The sequence below is a fragment of the Leptopilina boulardi genome, unplaced genomic scaffold (genome assembly GCF_019393585.1).
Source record: "Leptopilina boulardi isolate dan_hultmark-lab unplaced genomic scaffold, ZJU_Lbou_2.1 LbouV2_300, whole genome shotgun sequence".
In the NCBI taxonomy this organism is placed as follows: Eukaryota; Metazoa; Arthropoda; class Insecta; order Hymenoptera; family Figitidae; genus Leptopilina; species Leptopilina boulardi.
In genome coordinates, this window is record NW_026137864.1 from 1,183,898 (window position 1) to 1,209,998 (window position 26,101).

General features: G+C 21.3%; 3 protein-coding genes across 5 annotated transcripts in view; 2 read left to right on the forward strand and 1 right to left on the reverse strand.

Annotated features, from left to right (window-relative positions):
- LOC127282524 (3-ketoacyl-CoA thiolase, mitochondrial) overlaps window positions 1–26,101 on the reverse strand; it is a 208,842-nt gene that overhangs the window by 127,849 nt on the left and 54,892 nt on the right. The gene's annotated exons all lie outside the window — the stretch shown is intronic.
- LOC127282529 (G-box-binding factor) lies at window positions 19–6,418 on the forward strand. 2 transcript variants are annotated; one of them, XM_051306823.1, is made up of 5 exons: window positions 19–603; window positions 2,126–2,391; window positions 2,492–2,640; window positions 5,262–5,282; window positions 5,853–6,418. In XM_051306823.1, the coding sequence occupies exons 1-5, from the start codon at window positions 496–498 to the stop codon at window positions 6,026–6,028; spliced, it is 720 nt and encodes a 239-aa protein (XP_051162780.1). In that variant the 5' UTR covers window positions 19–495; the 3' UTR covers window positions 6,029–6,418. The 2 variants fall into 2 exon arrangements, with proteins under 2 accessions (XP_051162780.1, XP_051162781.1); XM_051306824.1 differs by lacking the exon at window positions 5,262–5,282 and having other exon boundaries at window positions 38–603.
- The window catches only part of LOC127282518 (chromatin-remodeling ATPase INO80), a 42,406-nt gene continuing 23,441 nt past the window's right edge, over window positions 7,137–26,101 (forward strand). The window contains exons 1-24 of one of the 2 annotated variants that reach the window (XM_051306792.1): window positions 7,137–7,376; window positions 7,948–8,100; window positions 8,187–8,263; window positions 8,405–8,616; window positions 11,986–12,156; window positions 12,248–12,541; window positions 12,700–13,028; window positions 13,157–13,373; window positions 13,474–13,561; window positions 13,837–14,128; window positions 14,529–14,731; window positions 15,412–15,552; window positions 16,244–16,365; window positions 16,470–16,759; window positions 17,020–17,299; window positions 17,536–17,688; window positions 17,852–18,107; window positions 19,547–19,674; window positions 19,977–20,071; window positions 20,481–20,553; window positions 21,692–21,850; window positions 22,220–22,322; window positions 24,707–24,819; window positions 25,674–25,865. In XM_051306792.1, the coding sequence (XP_051162749.1) occupies window positions 7,967–8,100; window positions 8,187–8,263; window positions 8,405–8,616; window positions 11,986–12,156; window positions 12,248–12,541; window positions 12,700–13,028; window positions 13,157–13,373; window positions 13,474–13,561; window positions 13,837–14,128; window positions 14,529–14,731; window positions 15,412–15,552; window positions 16,244–16,365; window positions 16,470–16,759; window positions 17,020–17,299; window positions 17,536–17,688; window positions 17,852–18,107; window positions 19,547–19,674; window positions 19,977–20,071; window positions 20,481–20,553; window positions 21,692–21,850; window positions 22,220–22,322; window positions 24,707–24,819; window positions 25,674–25,865 (4,122 nt within the window). In that variant the 5' untranslated portion in view covers window positions 7,137–7,376; window positions 7,948–7,966. The remainder of the gene's footprint in view (window positions 7,377–7,947; window positions 8,101–8,186; window positions 8,264–8,404; window positions 8,617–11,985; window positions 12,157–12,247; window positions 12,542–12,699; window positions 13,029–13,156; window positions 13,374–13,473; window positions 13,562–13,836; window positions 14,129–14,528; window positions 14,732–15,411; window positions 15,553–16,243; window positions 16,366–16,469; window positions 16,760–17,019; window positions 17,300–17,535; window positions 17,689–17,851; window positions 18,108–19,546; window positions 19,675–19,976; window positions 20,072–20,480; window positions 20,554–21,691; window positions 21,851–22,219; window positions 22,323–24,706; window positions 24,820–25,673; window positions 25,866–26,101) is intronic. The other variant, XM_051306791.1, reaches the window with a different exon arrangement.

The following is a 26,101-nucleotide window of genomic DNA, read 5'->3' on the forward strand; positions in this document are numbered from 1 at the left end:
AATATTTAAAAAAAAATTAAAGAATTAACAAAAATTTAATCAATTTTTATAAGCGCTTTATATTTCCTTAAGAACACTAGAAATATTTTTATTTATATAATTTTCACAAACAATCGTTACACTTGATTTAAAACGAAAAAATAATTCAAATATAATGTTGTTTACTTTTTAAACAAAATTCTCTTTTTTTTCCCCCTCTCGTATTTTTGGACACGATTTTCAAACCACGTCAGTCTGCAATGTCTGCAACTTTTATTGTTCAACCATAACCAAGAAATATCGAAATATACATGAAATTGTTTTATAATAAAAGTTTATTTTTGTGTATAAAATACGGTTTCATTTTTAAATAATAAAAATTGATAAAATATTGTTCTAAAGAACGTACATGTCACTTTTTCAGTTATTGAGTTTTTCTAAACAAATTAATTCAATTTACACGTCTTGATTTATATTTCGTCATTTATTTTTGGTGGTAGAACAAAAATAAATAAAATGAATTTAACAATGTGGATTTTAATTATTTGTTGCTCGTGGTTAACATTTGTTAATGGTCAGGGTGATAGAATTGCGCCTGGTGTCCCTCCACAACATTATCAACAGGTTAGTTATATACATTTATAGTTTTGTTAAATTTCATAAACATATGGTGATTAATGAACAATTTTTTTTTCAATATTTTATGTATTTTTTTGTTTTTTTTTATAATTATAATTATTTGAAAACATAAAAAATAGTCAAATTATTTTAATGTAGTTTTATTTTTGTTTATAAAATATATAATATCAAATTTTTTTTTTATTGATTATTGTAGGTGTTTTGTAAAAGAAAATTAATGTTCACAATTTTGTAATGTTTGTACTCGTGGAATTTTGATTGTTCTACTTTCAGTTTAATATTGTTCATTCTTTTTGTAATTCCGATTTCGTGTGTAAATAATTATAATAATTATCTTATATTATAAGATTATATTGTATTTTTCGTTCTTTTTTTACAAAATTTTTATACAAAATACGTCTTTTTTAGTATATAATGCAGACTTTTTTAAGATCTTTTTTATTTTAATTATTTAAAAAAATTTTTAACTAAAATTCATTTCTAAATTTATTATTTTTAATCATTTTCATGAATTTTTTCACAAATTTAATTATCGTAAATTATTTTTCAATGAAAAATGTTATGAAATTTAATAATTATTAAAAATTTTAATGTAAATCAGCAAATAAAATTACCAAAAATTTGAATTAAAAATCACTTGAAATTCAATTATTTTCAAAAATATGAATTTAAAACATTTTTAAATTTAATTATTTCTAAAAATTTCCGTCTAAATTTTTCTGAAATTTAATAATTTCAACTATAACTTCCGAAATTCAATTATTTCTAAATGATTTATATAATATTTTTTAAAAATTCAATTATCTGAAAGAATTTTTCAATTAATAACTTTTAAAGTTCCATTTTTTGTCTTTAATTTTTAATAAATTTTTTAGTAACAGAAATCACTAGAAAATTCAATTAAAAATCACTTAAAGTTAAATTATTTCCAAAAATTTGAATTGTAAATTTTGGAAAATTCAATTATTTATAAAAAAATATTATCTAAAGTTATTTTAGAAATTATTTTCAATTTCTGTAAAATTTAATTATTTTTTGAAATTTAATAAAATCTTTTGAAATTCAATTATTTCTAAAAATTTCAACGTAACTCTTCTAAAATTAAAATATTTTTAAAATTTATTTAAAAATTCAATATTATTTAGAAAAGTTTCAATTAAAAACGGTAAAATTGAATTGTCAGAAATCAAAGAAAATTGTTTAAATTTGCAGAAAAAATATTTTAAATTTAAATTTTAAATTTAACTACTTTTGTAATGTAAATCGACTAAAACAACATTTTTTGCGCCTTGAAGTCGATCCGAGGCCTGTTGATTTGTATAATTATTGATTGTTTTCAATTATATTTATATTTACAGTTATTTTGTAACTTGTTTATAAATTCAAAATGTAAAAAATATTAAACATATAAAAATGAGTACAAGAGAAAATTTTGATAAAATATAAATGTTTGATGTACGAAAGAATTTATTTTATTTCTGTGAGAATAAAAAAAAAAAATTTCCAGCAATATCAGCAAGTACCTCAACAAAATGTGCCGATGCAACATGGGCAACAACAATATAATGCTCCTGTACAACAGCAACAAATGCATCAACAACAAATGCCTGTACAACAACAAGTTCCAATGCATCAACAGGTACCTGTACAACATCATCAACAAGTACCGCAACATCATCAGCAACAGCAGCAACAACCTCATGGTCATGGACATGCTCATCATGGAGAACGTCAACAACTTCTCAACGCTGCCAATATTGCACAGGAAAAAGAGTACGCAGGAGTCTTTTTTTCCAAAATTAATAAATAATATATTTCTTTCATATTTAAAACTAGAATTTAATTTATATTTTAATTTTTTGTGTTTAAATAGCCATATTAAAGAACATATGGAAGTACCACTTGACACATCTAAAATGACTGAACAGGAATTACAATTCCATTACTTTAAAATGCACGATGCTGATAATAATAACAAATTAGATGGTTGTGAACTTATTAAATCTCTTATTCATTGGCATGGTAAGAAAGAATCTAAATTCTAAATAATAAAATGATATATCTATTTTCATTTATTACAGGACTAGGAATTTATTTTTTCTATTTTTTTAAAATGACACTTATTTTGATTTTTTTTTTTTAAATTCGAATAGCATTTTTTCATTTAAAATTAGAACGAAGTAGCAAAAAGCCTTTTCTAAATTTTGAATAATTTTTCAAAAATTATCATTGTGTTAGACTTTAAAAAAAAATATATTAAAAGTTCCAAATTTTCAAAATTATTCTAAATCAAAAATTTTTTCAAATATTTTACTCAATATTATTCTATGAATTATTCTATGAATAAAGAAAACTTATTGTAAATCCTTTGGTTATTGAAAATTACAATTATTTAATTGAAAAATTAAATGTAATATATCATTTCCTTTAATAGGTTAAGGAAAATTGTTTTAATTAAATAATTGACTTTTTTTCAAAAATACAACTTTTTTCGATATATATTTTAATAAAATGCGTCTTTTTCGACTTTCTTACATTTTTTTTACAAAATATTTAAACAAAATACTTTTTTTTTTTTAGTATACAATGCAGATCTTCTTCAGATCTTCTTTATTTCAATTATTTAACATATTTTTAACAAAAATTCTTCAATAAATTAATTATTTTTAATAATTTTAATGAAATTCTTCACAAATTCAATTATCAAACACAAATTCAATTTAAAAGTTTCTAAAATTTTTTGAAATTTAATAATTTCAATTATAACTCTCCTGAAATTAAATTATTTTTAAACAAAATACGTTTTATCAGTATACAATGTAGATCTTCTTCAGATCATCTTTATTTCAATTATTTAACAAATTTTTAATTAAAATTCTTCACTAAATTAATTATTTATAATAATTTTAATGAAATTCTTGACAAATTCAATTATCTTAAACTATTTTTCAATTCAAATTTTTTAGGAAAAAATAATAATTGTTTATAATTTATAATTTAAAGAAAAATTAGCAAATAAAATTACCACAAATTTTTAATTCAAAATTAAATGAAATTTAATTATTTGCAAAAATTTCAATTATTTTTAATGATTTTTATAATATTCTTCGAAAATTTAATTATCTGAAAGCATTTTTCAATTAAAAACTTATGGAATTCAATTTTTTTATGTGATTTCTAATAAATTCTTCATAAACAGAAATCACTAAAAATTTCACTTATTATAATTATTGTCTGAAATTTAACACAATCTTTTGAAATTTAATTATTTTCAAAAATTTCAATTTAAAAGCTTCTAAAATTTAATTATTTTTAAAATTTTCCATCTAAAATTTTTTGAAATTTAATAATTTCCATTATAACTCTCCTGAAATTCAATTATTTTTTAATGATTTTTATAATATTGTTCTAAAATTCAACCATCTAAAACCATTTTTCACTTAAAAAGTTTTCAAATTATTGTATTTTTGTCTGCAATTTCTAATAAATTTTTTAGTAACAAAAATCATCAAAAAATTTTAATTAAAAAAATCACTTGAAGTTCAATTAATATTTCAAAAATCTTTGAAAATTCAATTACTTTTAAAAAATCTTATCTAAAATTATTTGATAAATTATTTTTAGTTCTGTAAAATTCAATTATTGTCTGAAAATTAACAAAATCTTTTGAAATTCAAATATTTTTAAAAATTTCAACTTTAACTCTTACAAAATTATTATTTAAAAATCTGTAAAACTTGTTTAAGTATTGACTAAAATTTTTTTTGACCATAAAAATTAAAAACTATGACAACATTTTTAATTCGAATAAATTGCTTAAATCAGACTTCAGAAAATTATAAAAATGGAACTTTAAGAATTTTTTTTTTTTTTTAGAAATTTGTCCTACTTAAATAAAATTTTGAAAATTTGTCTTACAATTAGTTCGATTCTGAAATATTCGAAAATAAATTTTCTTGATAATACTCAGTATAGAATTATTCTAATTGCAGAATTAATAATATTAATTATTTAAAGTAAAATATCCATTAACCAATTCAATTTTGTTGAAATAAAAAAAAATCGACTTTTTCGACTTTTTTTGGGCCTTAAAGTTAATCCGAGGTCTGAAGTAATTTATTTTTGGGCGATTTTAAATTGAGACAATAATTAAATTTTCGAATAGTTACTAAGAAGATTTTTAGAATTAATTGAATATGCAGAAGAATTGAAATTTGGAATTGTTTGTAAATTTGAATTGCTGAAGATATTTGTTTACAAATTTTTAACAAAAATTTGAGTTTAATTTTAATTGATTTAAGTTTATCAAATCATCTAAATTTGATTTGATTTAAAGACTTCAGAAAATTATAAAAATGGAACTTGAAGAATTTTTTTTTAGAAATTTGTCGTACTTAAAATTTTGAAAATTTGTCTTACAATTAATTCGATTCTGAAATATTCGAAAATAAATTTTCTTGATAATATTCATTATAGAATTATTCTCATTACAGAATTAATAATATCAATTTAATTAATAATATTAGTTATTTAAAGTAAAATATCCATTAACCAATTTAATTGTGTTGAAATAAAAAAAATCGACTTTTTCGACTTTTTTTGGAATATAAATCGACTAAACCAACTTTTTTTGTGCCTGAAAGTCGATCTGGAGCCTGAAAATGGTAATATAAAGCAACATATGTAAATTAAAATTGAAATACAAAAATAAAAATATAGAATATAAAATTAACCAAGAAATGAATAAATTTCAATTATTTCATTTAAAAATTGAAAATTAATTTTTATTTATTTAATTATTTTCATCATAATTTAGAGAAATTTTTGATTACCTATTTGATTTTAAAATAATTTGAGTTTTATTATAAAATTTTCGAAGATATTTGTATTTATTTTGATTAAATATTTGAAGATAATTTTAAGTATTCGATTGAATAAGTTAAGAAAATTTTTGATATTTTCATAAAGAAATAATTAAAAAACATTTTTTTTTTTGAGTTACAATTTTCAAAACAATTTTGTTACTTCAAATTTTGAGAATTATTCTCAATTTTATTTAAATTTAATTTTGATTTAATTTAATTTTATTTTAATTACAAGTTATTTTTGTCTTCATTTTAAGCAATTTTATTGAAAAATATTTTTTTACTTTTAAAATTTACAATTTTGTTTTATTGATCATAAAATATATATATTTTTTTCACTTTATTAATATTTTTTTATTTCACTCATAGAGCATGGAGGTAAAGATCCAAATATGCCTGAGGAGGGAGCAAAAATTTTCAGTGACGATGAATTAGTACAATTAATTGAACCAATTTTACAATCGGATGACAGAAATCAAGATGGTTTCATTGATTATCCCGAATTTATTCGAGCTCAAGAGAAAAATGCCGCCAAATCAACTTGATGATTGAATTTTGCATAAAAGTGTGAAAAAAAAGAATATAATATAAGTTATTTTAATTCTAAGAAACAAATCGTGTTGACTCTTAATACCGCATACAGAAATTAAATATTATAACAAACAGGGATTTGCCACTAGATTTGAGAAAAAGTAATTTATTGCAATTTTAGGCAATTTGTACTTTATTAATGAAAACACTTTAAAAAATTAAAAAAAAAAACAAACAAACATTTTTGTACATTCTGAAGAATACTTTATAAGATTCAAGTTTTTTTTATTCTTTTTTTTGTTTAAAGTATGGGAATAAGGAATGAAATGGAATTTTGAATTTATTGTATTTTTAAGGGAACTGTATAAATGACATAAAAAATAAATTATATTTTAAGTTATAAACTTTAAGAGACTTTGAATGTTGCGCCGAAATGTTTTTCATTACTGCCTTGTATAATTGGTAAATTAAAACTGTTATTAAATTTAAAAAAAACATTAGTATATTTTTTTTCACTCATTTGAGAATTAAAAAAAAATATTCAACTATAATTAATTGAATACTTCATTAATTATTTAACATATAATTAATTGAATGAACTGAGAATTGAATTTAATTAATTACATTTCATTTATAATACTGTAGGTTTAAATTCCCCGCCTTTAAATGATTTTTAATCATTAGCCAATCATATTTCTTGTTACATTCCATTGAATCATTTAATTAATATTTAATAAATTTTTAACTAAAAAGTGTTATTTTTCAAATAAAAATTAAATTATACGATTAGTTAAAATTAATTGTTAAATTAAGAGACAGAAATAACAAATGTAAATAAAATTTCTAAAAAAAAATGGAATAAATTTTAAATTACCGCCAAAATGGTTTTCAACTATCCACCAATCATTGTTTATCAACATTCTTCTTGTTAATATAATTACTAATCAACAATTACCAAATAATTAATTAAATTCTCTGATTGCCGATTTTTGTGAATAATGTGAAAACGTTGTTAATTGAATATTGTTAAAAGTGAAAAAAATATAGAGACTATGAATTGCAGTTTATAAATAAAAATGAGAGACGCAAGATGGTTTGAGGGGGGTGGCGATGAACGCGCCATCTCATGAAAACAAAAATGGTGGCCAACAATATTCCCTATCCCTGCTCTTTAGCACGCCAAATGTCTGCGATCTCTTGCTTTCTGTATATTATGATTTTTTCATTGTGCAGTATATTCATTTTCAATGTGAAAAAGAAGATTTCTGATAATTCTGCCGCGCCCATATTATCAACATTATAAATTGGGCAGCGTCTAACCAAAACAGAAGAAGAAGGTGATTCAAAACTCCAATATTTTCCGTAAATATAACCATACTATAATGATTCGTCATGTCATTCTCCTTATGTAATGAAATTATCCACATTTTGAGAATTGTAAAATTTATAATTGAATGACGCGTTATTGCTTTATTTAGAAAATTTTCATTTCCAACATTTCATCACAATTCGTCTCTCTTCAAGAAACACATGTTTACATTTTATAAACATTAGAACAATATCTTTATAAACATTGTCTTGTTTTATTTATTTCATCATTATTTTTGCTCACGAGCATGTAAAAAGTTATTCTACATAAACTTGTGAATAGTGTTGTTTCATTATTATTAAATTTTTTGTCGAAAATTGTTATTGAATAGAGTAGTTGATATATATATCTATATATATCTATATAATGTATTAGTTTATTTGAACGATTTGGAGTAATATTATTATTATTTTTTCTTTTTTTTTTTATTTGAGTTTAATTTAATATGTTTATTATTTCTCTAATTTGTATTGTTTGAACAGTATAATGGTGAAGAAATTTTGATTTTTTTCCAAAGTTATTATTGATTATTTTATTTCTGAATTGTTTTTTTTTTTTTTTTAGAAAATATAAAATTTCGATTATGACTGATCGAAATCGAATAATGGGGATGGATCCTGAGATGGCAGCTCCATTGCATTTGCAACGATTAGAGCGAAGTGTTAATGTTCAGCCTTTTTTATCACAAATAAATGATCTTTTTCGAGATCGTGTCAGGTATATTAATTTGTAATTTTATTTATCACTCTTAAGTTTTTATAATCCAATATTGATCTTATCGATTTTTGATATTTTTATTCTAGCAATGAAGACAACGAATCGTCAGAATCTTCTGATGAATCTGGAACATATCTTGAAGATATCTTGACACAGAAAGAGGGTTCGTTTAACTTTTCTAAATTTTTATTTACACTATTTTTTTGTTTTCATAAAATTTGTTAAAAATTTATAATTTTTTTAAATTATAATAATTATAATATTTATATAGTTAAAGTTTAATTTTGATTATTAATAATTTCAGAGGAAAGAATTAATAAACTTCGTTTGTATAATATGAGTAATGTAGGAGACGAACGAAGATGGTTACAGGATGTTCTTCTGAGTGAAACATCCGATAGTTCATCAGAGGAATCAGATACAGATGGACCAATAACGGAAGATGATTTTCAAGATATGTTAAAATTTCACATTCTTAGGAAAAAGTATCAAGCTCGTTTCTATCAAAAGCAAGAGGTATGATTCGTCAAATAATTTTTTTTTACTTACAGAACTAGAAGAGTCAGGGTGTCTAACGGTCAGGGAAAAGTCAGGGAATTTCTTTAATTTTCTGGAATTTTTTTTATAAATAAATTAAAGTAACTATTAGTTTCAAAAAAAAATTTTTTTTACTTTTTTCCCAAAGCAAATACAAATTAAAAATTTGGCTTTCACATTCAATTATTAAGTATGTGATATATCTTATATTCATTAAGTAAATAATTACTACTATTTATTGAATCTAATAAATGATTTTTTAAACTTGGATAAAAAATTTTTTCAGTAAAATATTTGGTTTTTTAATATAAATAAAAATTATTTAATACAATTTTATTTTATCGGTTCAACTTCAAGTAAAGTAAATTATTCATTAATACGAATAATTTATTATTTAATGCTAATACCCACATTTAATTTATAAAAATTTGTACGACGTCGAATATTAAATTATCGAATTTCTATTTAGCAAACTTGTATAAAATGGATTTTATATTATGCAAAATTTTTCAATTTACATTTAACTAAAATTCGATTTAAAAGAATTTCTATTTAGCAGAACTCTTATAAAGCATTTTTTCTAATACTTTTTTTAAATTAATATAATTTCAATTTAACGAAATTTTGTGTCTATAAAAATTGACAAAAAAAAAAGAACTAGATAGAATTTTTCTTAAATGAGAATTCTGTTAAATAAGAATTAGTTGGAATTAAAATTTTCTTTAATAAAAACTTTGTTAATTAAGAATTTTTTTAAATAGAAATTCTGTTAATTGTGAATTTATTCAATGACAATTTTGTTAAGTAAATATTTTGATAAATCGTAATTTAATAAAATAACAATTTTGTTAAAAAAATTTTTCTTTATGCAATTTTTCTTGACATAAATTCCGTTAAATTGAAATTATATTAATTTGAAATTCGATGTACTAGAAAATCTGCTTTATATAATTTTACTAAATAAAAATTTGTTAATTTAAGATTTGACACCGTAAAAATTCTTTTAAATTAAATGTTGAGATTATTTATACGTCCTCAATTTATACGTACTTCAGCTTCGTTTATAATGATTATACAAGGCAAATAAGTAAACACAAAATAGCCACAAATCAGGAAAAAAAATATTTTTGTTAGGGAAATAGGAAATTTAAGAAATTTAAGAAAACAGAAAAAAAGTCAATTATATACTGCCAACATGCATAAAAAGTTTTAATAATTTTTGCCTCTAAAAGGAATCATATGTTATCAAATATTCTTCTTCTTTTCATTTTATCTTTTCTATATAAATGATTCAATTAGCCCATGTTTAAATTTATCAAAATTTTTTATTTATTTAAAAATTATTTTGGCCAAATTTCAATAAATCTGAATTTAAATTAGTTGCAGGATTTACTGATTAAAATTGTAATTCTAATTCTAATTCTAATCAATCACCAATTGAATCAATCTAAAATTCAATGTATCCAAATTTGAATCTGTTCAAATTTTAATTCATTCACATTTCAATTTTATTTAATTTTATTCGATTCAAATTCAGAATTACCAGAAGTCAGGGAATTTAAAAAAAAGTGCTGGAAAAATATAGTAAACTCTTTATATTTGCTATTATAAGGTACCTAAAATTTGCATGTGTTAAAAATAAACTGCAAATGAATCTTAATTTTAATTTAAATTTCAAGTAATTCAATTTTCAAATAATTCTAATTTATATTAGTCAAAACGGATTTATTAAATACAATTTTAATAACATGCAAATTCAATCTATAAAAGTTAAAATTAACGAAATTTTAATTTATCTAAAGATTAATCGATTTAAGTTTCAAATTATTTGAATTTCACTGGTGTTCATGATTTTTCATTAAATGAATTTTTACTTAATACAATTTTTAGGTACTTTTTATTTGACAGAATTTTTATTTTTCAAGAAATTCACTTTATCTCATTTGTTTTTCTTTTTTTTTTTTTAATTGTAATTTAGCAGAGTTCACATTCAATAGAATTGTATTATGATTCGAATTTTTAAATACCAAAATTTACAATTCACCGAATTTTCATTTGTTTGAATTTTTATTTCATAGAATTTTTTGAAACGATAAATTTTTGATGATAATGTAAATAATCGACAAAAAAATTTGAATGCGATTTTTAAAACTAACCAATTAAAAATTGTCAGTAAAATTGTGATTTGTTAATTTTAAAAATTACACTAACATCTTTCTGTCGATTGTTTTTTCGTCCAATTGTAATATTTTGGACAAACTAAAATTCGCCGTTTTAAGAATTCTATTAAATAAAAATATTGGTGCAAATAAAAATTCGTTGAATTTGCAATTCTGTTGACTGAGAATTATGTTAAATTAAAATTGGGCTCAATTAGAATTCTTTTAAATAAAAAGATTTGAAAAATTTGAAAATTTTAAGATTTTAATTAAAAACAACTGAGAAAATATCAAAAAGATATAAATTTGTTTAGAAAATTTCAACTTTAAAAAAAAAAAGAGAAAAATAATTAGGAAATAAATAAATTAAATTTTTGTGGCAAACAATTCCAGTTATTTTATGTAAGATAATATATGACAATAATTTTAATTATTTTCTTGATTTTTTGTAGATAATTTTAATTACTTAATTAAGTACATTTCCTGATATTTCCACTTATTTTATTAAATATTTAGAGAAACTAAAGAATTATATTTAATAAAATTGAAGAATTACAAAATAAAATTATTTTATTAAATGTTTAAGGATAATTTCAATAATATGATTGAATAAATGCAGATATTTTCAATTGATTTAATATTTGATGACAATTTTAATTATTTATTTAAAAATTTGAGGATAGTTTTTGATTAAAAATTTGAAGATAAAATTTAAATTATTTGTTTTAGTAATTAAAGATATTTTTAATTAGATACGTTTTGAAATATTTTAGGATACTTTCAATTAATTAATTAAATAATTGAGTATATTTTTCAAAATTATTTTCAAATTTGAAGATAATTTCAATTTTTTTTTTAAATTTATTATATAAAGAATTTAACGAATTATGATATTTTTTTTATTAATTTAACATTCTGAAAATTATTATAAATTCAAGTCTTGATAATTATTCTAACTTAAAAATTCTTTTGTATATTTTAATCAAGACGATTCTATAAATGAATAGTAATAATGATAATAAAATATTAATTAAATAATTAAATTTATTTAAATTAATTATTAATTAATTATTTATTTTAATCTATTTATTTATCTTTTTTATATATTAAAATTTTCGACATATAATGGATCCGAGACTTGCATTTTTATGTTTTTATCATTAAAACAATATTATAAATTTCTTTATAGAATATTCAGTATCAGTATTATGGTGCTGGATTATTATCAAGTTACGATAGATTTCCGGAACATCAAAAACTCATAGTTGGAAATAAAAAGAAAAAGGAGAGAAGACCTGATACTAAAGTTGTTAAGATTAAAAAGGAAAAGGGAGGAAGGCAAAAAGTTCCCGATGATAAGGTGCGAATAATAAATATTTTGATAAGCAATTTTTTTTTATATTTATATAATTTAAATGTAATAATTTATTTGTCTAATTTTTTTTTTATAGTACAATTATCCCGAGGATGATTGGGAACGAAGTGGAATAAAAGATGAAGAATTGGATGAGACTGATTTGGAAGCTGCTATGAAATTTCAGTCACGTGGTCGCGGTAGAAAAAAGCATAATAATAAAAGTCCCGAAGTAATGGCAATGAGAAGAAAAAAGATTTGGATAATGATGTCAAAAAAGGAACTTGGCAAAGTACAAAGAGCAAAAATTAATAATCATAAGGAGATGTTAATTAGTTGTAAAAAAGTAGCTCAACATTGTATGAAATATTGGAGACAAAAGGCAATGCAGGTAAGAAAAAGATTTTTTTTTCGTTATATATATATATTTTCAAATGCTTTATTATACAAATATTTTATTTATTTTGATTTATAAAATCAAAAATCAACGTTCAAAAATTGGAGCAAAAAAAAGTAAATAAAATAAAAAATTTATATTTTCTATTTTAGTCACAGAAAAACATGAAGGAAACAATTTGGCGGGCAAAGAGATTAACAAGAGAGATGCAATCTTATTGGAAACGATATGATCGTGTTGAACGTGAAACAAGAAGAAGATTAGAAAAAGAAGCTGAGGAGCAACGAAAAATGGATGTGGAAATGATTGAGGCAAAACGACAACAAAGAAAATTAAATTTTCTTATCACACAAACTGAACTTTATGCTCATTTTATGTCACGAAAAGTGGGTAAAGTTTACACTGAGGAGCAAATGAGAATTTTAAATCAACTCGATGAAGAAAAGAATCCCAGATTAATTGGAATCGATGATTATAATAGGTAGAATACAATTTAAAATTTTTATTCACTAATTTCAAAAATTAACATTTTTTTTCTTTTTTAATTTATTAAATGTTTTATTACAAAAATATGTAAGTTTTTTTTTTTTTTTTTGGTTTCACTTTTAGCGAAAGTATGAAACAAAAAGCTAAGAGAAATGCAACGGAAGCATTTGATAGTGAAAGAGCGAGAACAAGACAATTTGACACATCAATAGGTAATCAAGAATTACGATTAAGTGATACACCTGAAACGCAGGAACATCCTCAACCTGCGATTTTCAAAGGGAATCTTAAGGGTTATCAATTAAAAGGCATGAATTGGTTAGCAAATCTTTATGATCAGGTTTGTATTCTTTTAAAGTAATTGAAATGTTTAATTTTAATATCTAGTTTCAAAATTAGAAAAATAAAATTATTTTCCATTTTCTTTTCTTTTTTAAAAGGGTATCAGTGGAATTTTAGCTGATGAAATGGGTTTAGGAAAAACAGTGCAATCAATAGCATTCTTGTGTCATGTAGCTGAAAAATATTGTAAGTAATAAATTTTTTAATAAATAAAATTATTAATTATAATAAAAAAAATGTTGGCAAAAATTAAATAAGTCGAAATAAAATAATAATAAAAAGTGTATTAGAATAAATTTGATATATAAAATGTTAAATAAACAGGCCTTGGATTATTTTATACGATTTTTTCTGACTTTTTTCGACTGTATTTAAATAAGATGCGATTTTTTCCGATGCCTGAATAAATAAAATAAGATCCTTAAGATTTAAGAAAACAAAAAAAAAATTGTTCTTTGCAGCTGTTTGGGGACCGTTTTTAATTATTTCACCAGCGTCAACGCTGCACAATTGGCAACAAGAAATGGCAAGATTTGTCCCTGGATTTAAAGTTGTTCCCTATTGGGGAAATCCACAGGAGAGAAAAATTCTTCGTCAATTCTGGGATACCAAAGATTTACATACAAAAGAAGCTTCTTTTCATGTCGTGATAACAAGTTATCAACTTGTAATTACTGATTACAAATATTTCAACAGAATCAAATGGCAGTACATGATTCTTGATGAGGCTCAAGCCATTAAAAGTACAAGCAGGTTGGTTCATTTTTTTTTTTCTTAATTTTTAATTTCTTTTTTATTTTTTGTTAAATATTTAATTTTTTTGTTTTCTTTATTGTTTTTTTTTTGTTAATTATTATTTATTACCTTTTCTTTTATTTTTATTCATTAATACATAAAAGTATTAATTTCTGAAAATGTTCTTTAGTTTGTTGATTTGTATTAAAAATTATTAATTAACAAAAAAATATTTGCAATTTACAAAAGCATTAAAAAGTATAATTTAGATTTATAAGCAGCATAATATTCTAATATTCTTGTAAATATTGTATTTCAAAAATATTTTCTTTCTTTTTTAATAAAAAATTGTAAGCATAAATTTCCTGTTTCTATTAATAAATTATTAATTCTCTCTCTTTTTTTTGTTTTTCTTTAGTATGAGATGGAAACTGTTGCTGGGCTTCAGTTGTAGGAATCGACTTCTTCTGAGTGGAACACCTATTCAAAATAGTATGGCAGAACTTTGGGCTTTGCTTCATTTTATTATGCCAACATTATTCGATTCCCATGATGAATTCAATGAATGGTTTTCCAAAGATATTGAAAGTCACGCTGAAAATAAAACAGGAATCGATGAAAGTAAGTGATTTTTAAAGGTTAATTTACAAAAAAAAAAATTATTATAAGTAATGTTAATTTATATTATATAATAATAAGAATTAGGATTAGATTTAAAGTATTTAAGTATTAATTATGAAAATAGTTTATTTATTTATTAAAATCTTGTCTTTTATTTTCTATTATTTCTCACCGACAATTTTTTTTTTTACACTTTTTTCAATTGATTCTGAATAATCATTTGTATGGATTTTGAAATATTTCAATTTTTTCAAAAAATTTAATTTCTAAAAAATTAAAAATAATTTACGAAAACCTAGTGAACCAGGAATCCGGGAATTATTTTTCATGTAAAACATTTTTTTATATTGATAGAAAAAAAAATTATAATTTCAATTTATTGCTTACTGTAAAAGTATAGTTTAATATTGAATAGTATTACTATTACAAATAATTTGTATATAAAATGGTTTAAAAAAAAAAAAAATTGCCACCGGAACAATCTCGATCTTGTGATAGCATATAACTTTAAAATGTTTACCAGCGTTTGAGATCGCTTAGAAATAATAATAATTGTTGAGGGTCGCTAGAAGCCCTCGCCTCACTCTCCAGGGATCTGCACGACTGAGAGGATATTCCTGTCAGTCATATCAGCCACTTGAGGTCCGTTAACAAATTTGATATATTGTAATATTTTTCAGAGCATTTATCGCGATTGCACATGATCTTGAAACCCTTCATGCTGAGAAGAATAAAGAAAGACGTGGAGAATGAACTTTCTGACAAGATTGAAGTCATGGTCTATTGTCCTTTAACAACACGACAAAAACTTCTTTACTCCGGTAAAAATATCCATATTACAATTAAATTAATATATGTTAATTAATTCATTTATTTTGTAACTAATTTTCAAAATTTCTCAATTTGAAAACAATATTATGGTACATTTTTAATTTATTAAAATTAATTTTTTTACATTATTAATTAATCATTGTAAAAATTGATTGGGGTACACTTTTTTTAAAAAATTTTTTTTTCTAAAAGTTGAATTTCTAATCATTTTTTTTTTTAAATGAAGATTATTTTCTAAAAACTATATTTTCCAATAAAGTTGAATTTCTAATAATTTTTTTTTTTCTAATAAAGATAATTTTCTAAAAACATTTTTTTCTCATAAAGTTTAATTTAAAAAAATTTATGTCTAGGATTTTTTCATCTAAAACTTTTTGAAAAAATAATAATAAAATAATATATAATAATAATAATAATAATAATAATAATATAAAAATAATTTGAAGTTCAATTATTTTTAAAAATACGAATTGTAAATGTTGAAAAATTCAATTGAATTTCGAAAAGGGCTCAACTGTAAGAGCCGTGAGTCATTTTCACTATTCTTTATTATGGGAAAATGAAACTTACGGAAAACAAATTTAATTTATTAATTAATATAGTAAATAATGTCTACTTATTTGTATCTTCTGCTCATTAGAAAAAAATAACTGATTTTGTGAATTTAAAATTTCTTTTTAGCTCTAAAGAAAAAAATAAGAATAGAGGATCTACTTCATTACACGGTTGGTGGAGGAGATTCGATGCCAACTGATAAAAATTTCACATCCAATTTGATGAATTTAGTTATGCAATTTCGAAAGGTTAGATATTATTAAATACGCATATTTGAATATAAAAATTTATCAATTTATCAATTATTTATATAATTTTTGTTTTTCTTTTTTTTTTTTCTCTTTTAATACAGGTTTGCAATCATCCGGAACTTTTTGAAAGACGTGATGCACGATCACCATTGTTTATGAAAACAGAATCATATGAAATGCCAGTTCTTTTGTATATAAACGGAATTTTGAAGGAGTCGTTGCCATCTAAAAATCATTTGTTGTACAATAAATTTTTTATTTTCGCAACAGAATACATTCATAGATCTCTATTTTGCGAGGAGAATGAAAATTCGTGTTTTTCATTCTCTCGATTGATTGATATCTCACCAATGGATTTGAATAAAATGTTCATTATCGGCATTTTCTTCAGGTAAGTGGATCACTTATTTTCTATTTTTTTCTTTGTTTTAGAATTAAAATTAAATTAATTATTAAATTAAAATCATAATAATTAAATAAATAATTATATTTTGCTAAGTAATAATATTAATTTACATTTTAATTAAAGAATGAATATTAATTTAAAATCTATTATTAAGAGGAGGCAATAGTTTTATTTTGATCCCTTTAATTTTTAATTATAGCACAAAGTTTTATTTGAAAAATTAACATTTGAATAATGTTCATTAGGCTCTGTAGAGCAGCACTTTTGGAGAAAAAAATGAGATTAAAAAGACATTGGGAGGATTGGAGGATCGACGAAAGCGATTCGGAACCTTTAAATATAATTGGCATTTTAAAGCGAAAAATTGAAACAACAACACCAGTGACGAAAGATTTAATTTTTACAAGAAAAATTATTGCCGGTGAAGCTTTCTACACTAATACCACACATTCAATTCACTCAATGCCCGAAACTGTTTCTCATCGAATTTTAAGGAGCAGTAAAGCATCCAAGGATCCATTAAAGGTATATATTGTAATTAAAAAAATTTTATTCTTCATATTAACATTTTTTATACAGAAAAAAACTATTTGAAAAATAATTTACTATTATTTTCATTAATTTTTTTTTTCTAATAATTATTTTGTTGTTGATTGTATTTGTAAAATTTTATTTCGATATTCGATTCGAAAAGTTGGAAAACAAAAAATTGTTAATTAAAATTGTAATTTCAATAAAATATTAATTTACTTATATTTTAGTTGCAGAGGGCAATTGTCGCCGTGAAAACGGAACTAGGAGAAGAATCAAAATTGACTTTATTGCCGGAACATCCTCATACTCCTCGTGTTCCTATTTTGCGATATTGTCAACAAACTTATCTACCATCTTTCCTTTGTGACACTAATCCAAAAGTAAGAAATCATAATTTTTATTTTTCCTGTTTAATAATTCTTTTATTCATTTTAGAATTATTTCTTTATTTTATTCTTTATTTCATAATTAATTAATTATGTAAAAATCTTTTCAATCTCTTAACGTTTTTTTTTTTTCAATATATTTGTTTTTGAAAACTAGGTTCATGCTAGTCCGAGAAAACTTTATGTGAGTAATAGTAATGCGTCTTGTGCGTGGAGAAGACATGAGGAATGTGGTGGACTTCTTGGACAACGAATATTATGGATGGGATGTGAAAAAGCCTTCAATTTATCACCTTATGAAGAAAAACTTGCACCAAGAATGATATCTACGTCATCGACGTTTTCTTATCAACAAATTGGTGGTCTTGCCGTTTGTACACCTGTCAATGGATGGTCTAATATCATTGTTCCAGGTTCGTATTTTTATTTATTAATAAATAAATAAATTAATTAATTAATTAGTAGTAGTAGTAGTAGTAGTAGTAGTATTTATTTTCTCTTGTATACTATGTACATAGTTTTTACATCTTAAAATCCCTTACATTATTATAAATAATTTTAAATTTAAATTTAATAACAAATTTTTTACAAAAAAAATTAATAAATAAATTAATTTAATTAATTAATAAAATTAAATTAATTTTTTACATTATCAAAAATTAAATAAGCTTAAACTCTACATATCTTTATTTAATAAAGAATTATTATTATTTTTAAACCTTACACAGTTAAGTTCTGCATTATTGAATGCTGTATACATTTATTTAATAAATAAAAAATTAATTTTTTCAAATTCTACACAGTTAAATTGCTCAACTTTAAAACCTTACACGATTAAAATAATTTCTATTATTTAATTTTAAAATTACAATTTAAAAAAAAAATTAAATTTTTTTTCAAGATATTTATTTACAAAAATGTTAAATACATAATCGAGTTCATCAACCGTTTGTAAATTTAACTAAGTAATTGAAGTTTTGTAAAATTTGATTACAGATTTTTAAAATGATTTAATTTTTTTTTGCAGCAATAAATATTTTACACAATTTTCACTTGTGAAATTTTAATATTTGAAATATTTGAATACATGAAAAACTTTCTATAAAGTAACAAGTAACATTTAAAAAAAAATGTTTAAAAAGCAATATTTTTAATATCTAAATTGTTGAAATCAGTAAATTATCAAAGAAATTCATAAAAAAAATTGTTAAAAACCACAAAACTTGCAAAGAATTAAAAAAATTAAAAGATTTGAAATTTAAAAAGGTTTATGAATAATATAACTATTTAGATTTAATATAAATAATTCATTTCTAAAATGGTTGCAATTGAAAGTATTTGACATTAGTTTAAATAATTTGAAATTAAAAATTTGCAAAAGTAATTCAATTTTCAAAAAATTTATTTTGAATTATTTCTATTATTTTATTTTAAAAATGCAATTTTTGAAAATTATTTAATGTTTCAAGATATTTAATTACGAGGATGTTAAAAATAATTGAAATTTTGTAAAATTTGATTGCAAATTTTTAAAATGATTGAATTTTTTAAAGAAGTTAATGAAAATTTAGAAAAATATATACCTACATTATTTTCGAAAAATTTTAATGGAAAATTATGTAAATAATTGGATTAATATTATGTATTTAATAAAAATCAGGATTTTTTTTTATATCAAGTTGAAATTACATAATGATGGAAACAATTTATTTTTGTAAAAATTTATGAAATTATATTTTCTGTTTAAAAAAATTAATTGATAGAAAATGTAAAAGCTTTCTATTTTTTTTTTTTTGTAAATAAATATTTGTATTTATATTTGTATTTGTAAATATTGTTTTTTTAATTACAGATAAGCAAACATTGGTAACTGATGCTGGCAAACTTTCTGTACTTGACAGCCTTTTAAAAAGACTTAAAGAACAAGGTCATCGAGTTCTTATTTATTCTCAAATGACAAAAATGATTGACTTATTAGAGGTGAGTTTCTAATCTATTTTGTACATTAATTTAAATAATTTCCATTAAATTATTTGTCAATTATAAAAAAAATTTATAATCAGTACATTAAATACAGTAAAATAAATATAAATAATATATTTAAATAATCAATATTAGTAATAAATAAAATTAATATAAATAATAAAATAATAAAAATAAATCAAAATATTAGTAAGACAATAATAAATACAATTGAAGTTTAAATTAATTTTTAAAAATTTAATTAAATGTAGGTGTGAGTTCTTAAATTTTTCATTGTTCAACCTTTTTTTGTTGTTTAGGAATACATGTATCACAGAAAACACACATTTATGAGATTAGACGGTTCTTCGAAAATATCTGATCGTCGGGATATGGTGGCAGATTTTCAAAAAAGGTAAAATCAATTTATTGAATTTTTTTTTATTTCTATAAATATCATTGAACATAATTTAAATGAAATTTAAAATTCTTTTAATTTTTCTTTCTAAAATATATTTATACATAAATAGTTAAATAATATTCTTATTATTAGTATTTAAATTTTCATTTAAATATTCAAATTGGATTTTGATGTAAATATTTGAAAATTAGTTTTTTATTCAAATTTTTGTTAATTAATTATTCAATTGTTGATTTTAAATGTTAATTTCCATGAAATTAAAAGCTCAATAACTTTGCCAAGTCTTTAAAAAGGGAATTGTTATTGTGTAAATTCTCAAAGTGCATTAGAACCCTAATTCATTTACATACAAATACATAGTATAGTTTGCTCGCACGTTAAATCTGCACTTTTCATGTTACAGAGCGGACATATTTGTCTTTCTACTAAGTACGAGAGCTGGAGGCCTGGGAATTAACCTGACGGCCGCAGACACGGTTCGTATACATTATCAAATTCACTTTTTATTCTTTCATGAAATAAAAATACCCCGAGTCAAATGAAAAAATTGTAAAAAAAAACAACAACTTTAGATTTAAAATTTTGCAAAACCTATTTAATTTATTGTAAAAAAAAAAACAATTTCTTTATGGTAATTTATTAGTTTAATTTACTTAATTTTATTTACTGATTTTGTTTTTCTTATTTATCATGATATAAATTTTATTATTTAATTAAATATAAATTTATTATATTAGTGAATTAATTAGAAAATTAATTATTCAATTAGATTCAATCACAATTAGAATAATAATTAACAATTAATAATAATAATAATAATTTATCTTTGTTTCCGTTAATATAATCGAGGATCGAATAATTTTTGGCTTTTGAAAACAAGGAAATGCTATAAATTTTGTTTCCTGATATGAAATCTGGAATCGATCTAACAAATCTGATTTATTTAACGGCATTATATTCTCGGCTATATCTATTTCATCGAAATTAAACTGTCTAGAATATAATTTATTCTATTTTTATAAGCAAATTTTTAATTTTAATTTGACTATAATTTCTTATTATTTATTTATTATTAAATAGATATTCTTATTTAACTTTTTTAATAAAATTAATTAGAAGAACTTTATCACTATCGATACAAATAAGACATCAATTAATTGTAATTTATTTTTTAAATTATCAAAATTAAAACGAAAATTACTTTTCACATTTTAGAATTTTTATATTTTGGAAAAAATGAAATTTAATTTTTTTAATCTATGTGATAAATTGTTCCGAATTATGAAAAAAGTATTTTTAAAAAATGTCAATTGTAATTAATAATAGTAATAGGTAATTGTGGAAGAATATGAATTTTTAAAAATATCACAAATTTCAACTGCAAAAAGTCGCGATAATTTTTAACATAAAAATTTCCATGTCAGAAGTATCAGTACTTTGACATTCGACTTTAAAAACTTTTTATTAACTAATAAATTTTATTTCTTATTTATAATTTTCAATAATAATGGAAAATAAATTATAATCTCTAAATAACGTAAATTTTTGGTAGATTGAATCTTTACTGATCTCATTACTTTAATTAACGAATAAAATAAAAATTAAATTTGCCAGGTGATTTTCTACGACAGCGATTGGAATCCAACAGTAGATCAGCAAGCAATGGATCGAGCTCATAGATTGGGTCAAACCAAACAGGTCACTGTTTATCGATTAATTTGCAAAGGCACCATAGAAGAAAGAATTCTTCAAAGGGCTCGAGAAAAGAGTGAGGTACTTAAAAATTTTATAATTTATAAAACTTTAATTAAATATTAACTAGAAAATTAATAATAATAAATAATAATAATAAATAATAATAATTTGTATCTAATTAACAATTAATACCTAATTGATAATTGGTAATTAATAATTAGTAATTAATTATTTATTTATAATGAGTAATTATTAATTAATTTTTTAAATACCTAATTATAAAAAATTGTATCATTCATCACTATAATTAATTATTTATTATTTTTATTTTATATATTTTTTATATTATTTTTATTTTATTACTTTTTTATTATTAAATTTAGAAAAAAAATTTTTTTTTTAAATTAAATATTTCGACTAAATAAATAAATAAAATTTTTTTTTTAGATTCAACGAATGGTAATTAGTGGAGGTAATTTTAAGCCAGACACCTTGAAGCCGAAAGAAGTTGTTTCACTTCTACTCGACGATGAAGAAATTGAAGCTAAATGTAAGTAACTGTAAATAACCGATAAAGTGAAACAAACGAACTTTAAATTAGTTACTTCCAGTTTACTGGAAATGAAGAAGGGTATTTATAAGAAACGAATTTTTAATTCGTTACTGGTCACTTTTAATTTACTGAAAAAAAAGGAAAACTTTCATTAGTATCACAATTTAATTAAGTAATTAACTTAATTAACTTATTGAAGAGAAATTTTCATTTATTATTTTTAATAACACAGTTATTTTATATGATTATAATTCAGAAAAGTTGGAAAATAGCAAAATCTAATTTATTTTTATCTAATTTGGCATTTTTTTTCTATTATTAGTAAATTCAGAACTATATTTTCTTTTAAATAGCAAAGAAAATTCAATTTTAAATTATGTATTTAATTATGTGATACAAGGCCTCGGATCGACTTTAGGGCGCAAAAGAAGTCGTTTTAATAGATTTTTTATTTTAACTAAATTTAATTACTGAATAAATATTTTACATTAAATATCTAATGTTATTAGATATTAAATTCATTTTATTAAAATAAGAATAATTCTATAAGCATATTATCAAGAAAATTTATTTCGAATGTATTTCGGAATTGAAGTAAGACAAATTTTCAAAAATTTTAATTGAGTAGGACAAATTTCTAAAAAAAATTCTTAAAGTTCCATTTTTAAAATTTTTTGAAGTTTGAAATTTTTTTAAAAATAACTGAATTGCAGAAGATTTTAAATTTTAATATAAATTTTCTGCAAATTTAAAATGCTGTGGTTTTTTTTTTTTAAATTTTTGTCAACAATTCAATTTTAGAGTTTTTATTTGAAACTTTTTTGGAATAATTGAATTTTTAAATAATTATTATAATTATAATTATTTAAGTGATTTTTAATTGAAATTTTTGGTTATTTCTGTTGATGAAGAATTGATTAGAAATTACAAATAAAAATTTTGCCCGTATATTTTCAATAAATAAATAAATAAAAATTGAATTTCAAAAGCTTTCAATGTGATAAATACTTTCAGATAATTGAATTTTTAAATAATATTATAAAAATCATTAAAAATAATTGTATTTTGAAAGAGTTACAATTTTTAGAAATAAATGAATTTCAAAAGTTTTCTGAAAATTCAAAAAAAAAAAAATTAAATTTTACAGAATTGAAAATAATTTATCAAGTAATTTTAGGTAAAATTTTTTAAATATAATTAAATTATCGAAGATTTACAATTTGTATTTGTGAAAATAATTGAACTTCAAGTGATTTTTAATTGAAATTTTTGGTCATTTCTGTTGATGAAGAATTTATTAGAAATTATAGACAAAAATTGAATTTCAAAAGTTTTTAATTTGAAAAATTCTTTCAGATAATTGAATTTTTAAAGAATATTATAAAAATCAATAGAAATAATTGAATTTTGGAAGAGTTATAGTTAAAATTATTATATTTCAGAATATTTTAGATGGACAATATTACATTAGAAATAATTGACATTTACAAGATTTAAAATTGATTTTTTTTTTGAAAATAATTGAATTTCAAGTGATTTTGAATTGATATTTTTGGCAAATTTTATTTGTTGATTTTTTTTTTTTAATTTTAAACAATTATTAAATTTTATAAAATTTTTAATTGAAAAATAGTTTATGATAATTGTATTTTTTAAGAAATTTAATTAAAATTATTGAAAATAATTAATTTAGAAAATAATTATAGTTAAAAATTTGTTAAATAATTGAAATAAAAAAGATATGAAAAAAAATTTGTATTTTATACTATTTTTATTTTTTAAATGTAAAAAAAAGTCGAAAAATTATTAAAATAAATTGAAAAAAGTAGTATTTTCGAAAAAAAAGTCGTATAAATCCGAGGCCTGAATCTATTCATATATATAATTAATGTGAAATTATTTATCAAGATCAATCATTTAATATCAATTATGAAGATCAATCATTAAAAAACTCTTTTAATATCAATTATCGAGATCAATTTATCAGAATTAATTATCAATTGTCTCAATAAAGTCAAAGAAGGAGAATTTTCCTTTTTTTTTTTTCATTCATTTGAAATGCGCAAGTTATCGTGAAGTATTAATTTGTTGATTGGGAAAGTGTTCGATGAATGAAATCGGAGCGTTCTAGAACAATTACCAAATGTAACGATCAGAAGTCCAGTTCTCATTGAGTATGCTTAAGTGCATTGGGAGATAGGGTCGGTCGATGAGGACGATGGCATGCATACCACACGCAATTACATTATGCTCGTTAGGTTATGCTAATGTCCTAATAACGAAAAATAATAATAACAAGAAGAAGAAGCACAAGTAATGAAATGTGTTACCCTCGTGTATAAATATATATATATGTGTGTGTGTGTGTTTGTATATTGCAGACAGTCAACGAAGCGAGGAGAGAAAGCAGAACACGGAGGAGACTCGCCTTGAGTTAAGTCTACACCACAAGGAGAGGGACCGGAAGAGGAAGCAAACCGCGCTTCCGGTCAAGGTAAGCCCGCGCCCTTATACATATATATGTATATACAATTTGACGTTCGGTTCTTTTCTATTTCACTTCTTTACTCAATTAACAATTCTTTTCATTCAATTTATTTTTAAATTCTTTGATTTATTTCTTTGATTTTTTTTTAATACTTGGAAAATGGAAATTTGCATGACAAATTGTTACATAACTAAATTTATTCATGAATGAATTAAAAGTATTATTCATTGATAATAAGAATAAAAAGTTATTCATTTATAAAATAATTTCTTATGAATTTTAATTTTATTAAATTAACAATTAATAATGATAATTAATTTATTGAATTCTTCAAATTTTTCTATTGATATTCCTAAAATTTTCTATTTTTCTTTTAATTTATCTTCCAAATTTCTTTTACATTTTTCTATAATTCTTGTGTATTTCTTTCTTTCTCTATTTTTTTCAATTTTTCATTCGAATTCTTTTCTTTTTTTTGGGTGAAATTTAAAAATTCTCAAACTTTTTCAATTTCTTCGACATTTTATTTTCCTTTCATTTTTCTTAAATTCTCGTGGTTTTTTTTTTCTTTCTCAAGTTTTTTCTGTCAAATCTAATTTTTCAATTTCTCCCTCAAGTATATTTTAGAAATTTTTAAAACCATATGCCCTAATTGATAAGTAGCTGGAAGATTTAAGAAAAAGTAAATTAAACCAAAAAAAAGAACCGGAAAATAGTATACACCCTTGTGTTAATTCTTGAGTATTTTTTTTTTTTAATATAATTATTTATGTCGTAATTTATTAAGTTTCATGATAATAATAATTTAAATGATTAAAAATTAAATTAATTAATTGTATTAAAAATTTTATTTTCAACAGAATGAAGCGAAAAAGCCGTGTTTAGAAGAAAATGATATTTTTAACACAAATGAATTAACGCAACCTGTTCAGAAATTGGGATCGAATCCAAATAAAATACAACGTTGTCCACAACAAAATAATCATCAAAATCTTCAAATCTCTGATTTTACGAATGACATTGGAAATCCTGGGAGTCCTGAAAAATCTGAGGTTTGTATCTTCATTATTTACTGCATAATAATTACATTATAGAAAAAAAAAATAATAAATATTGATATTGGTTCTTTTTTTCATATAAAAAAGAAGCGACATTTATATCCACCTCATTTATTAAGAATTTCATTTTTATTCATCGATTGAATTCGTTTATAAATAATAAAAATAAAATCCCCTTTTTTGAAATTAAGTTCTTTGCTTGAAATTATATTTGTTTCTTACATATTAAT

Bases quoted from the DNA above. Each gene is read 5' to 3' on its own strand.
- LOC127282529 (XM_051306823.1), top strand. From the start codon at position 496: ATGAATTTAACAATGTGGATTTTAATTATTTGTTGCTCGTGGTTAACA. The intron at 2,392-2,491 runs GTACGCAGGAGT...GTGTTTAAATAG, and splicing joins AATATTGCACAGGAAAAAGA to CCATATTAAAGAACATATGG. The intron at 5,283-5,852 runs GTAATATAAAGC...TTTCACTCATAG, and splicing joins CGATCTGGAGCCTGAAAATG to AGCATGGAGGTAAAGATCCA.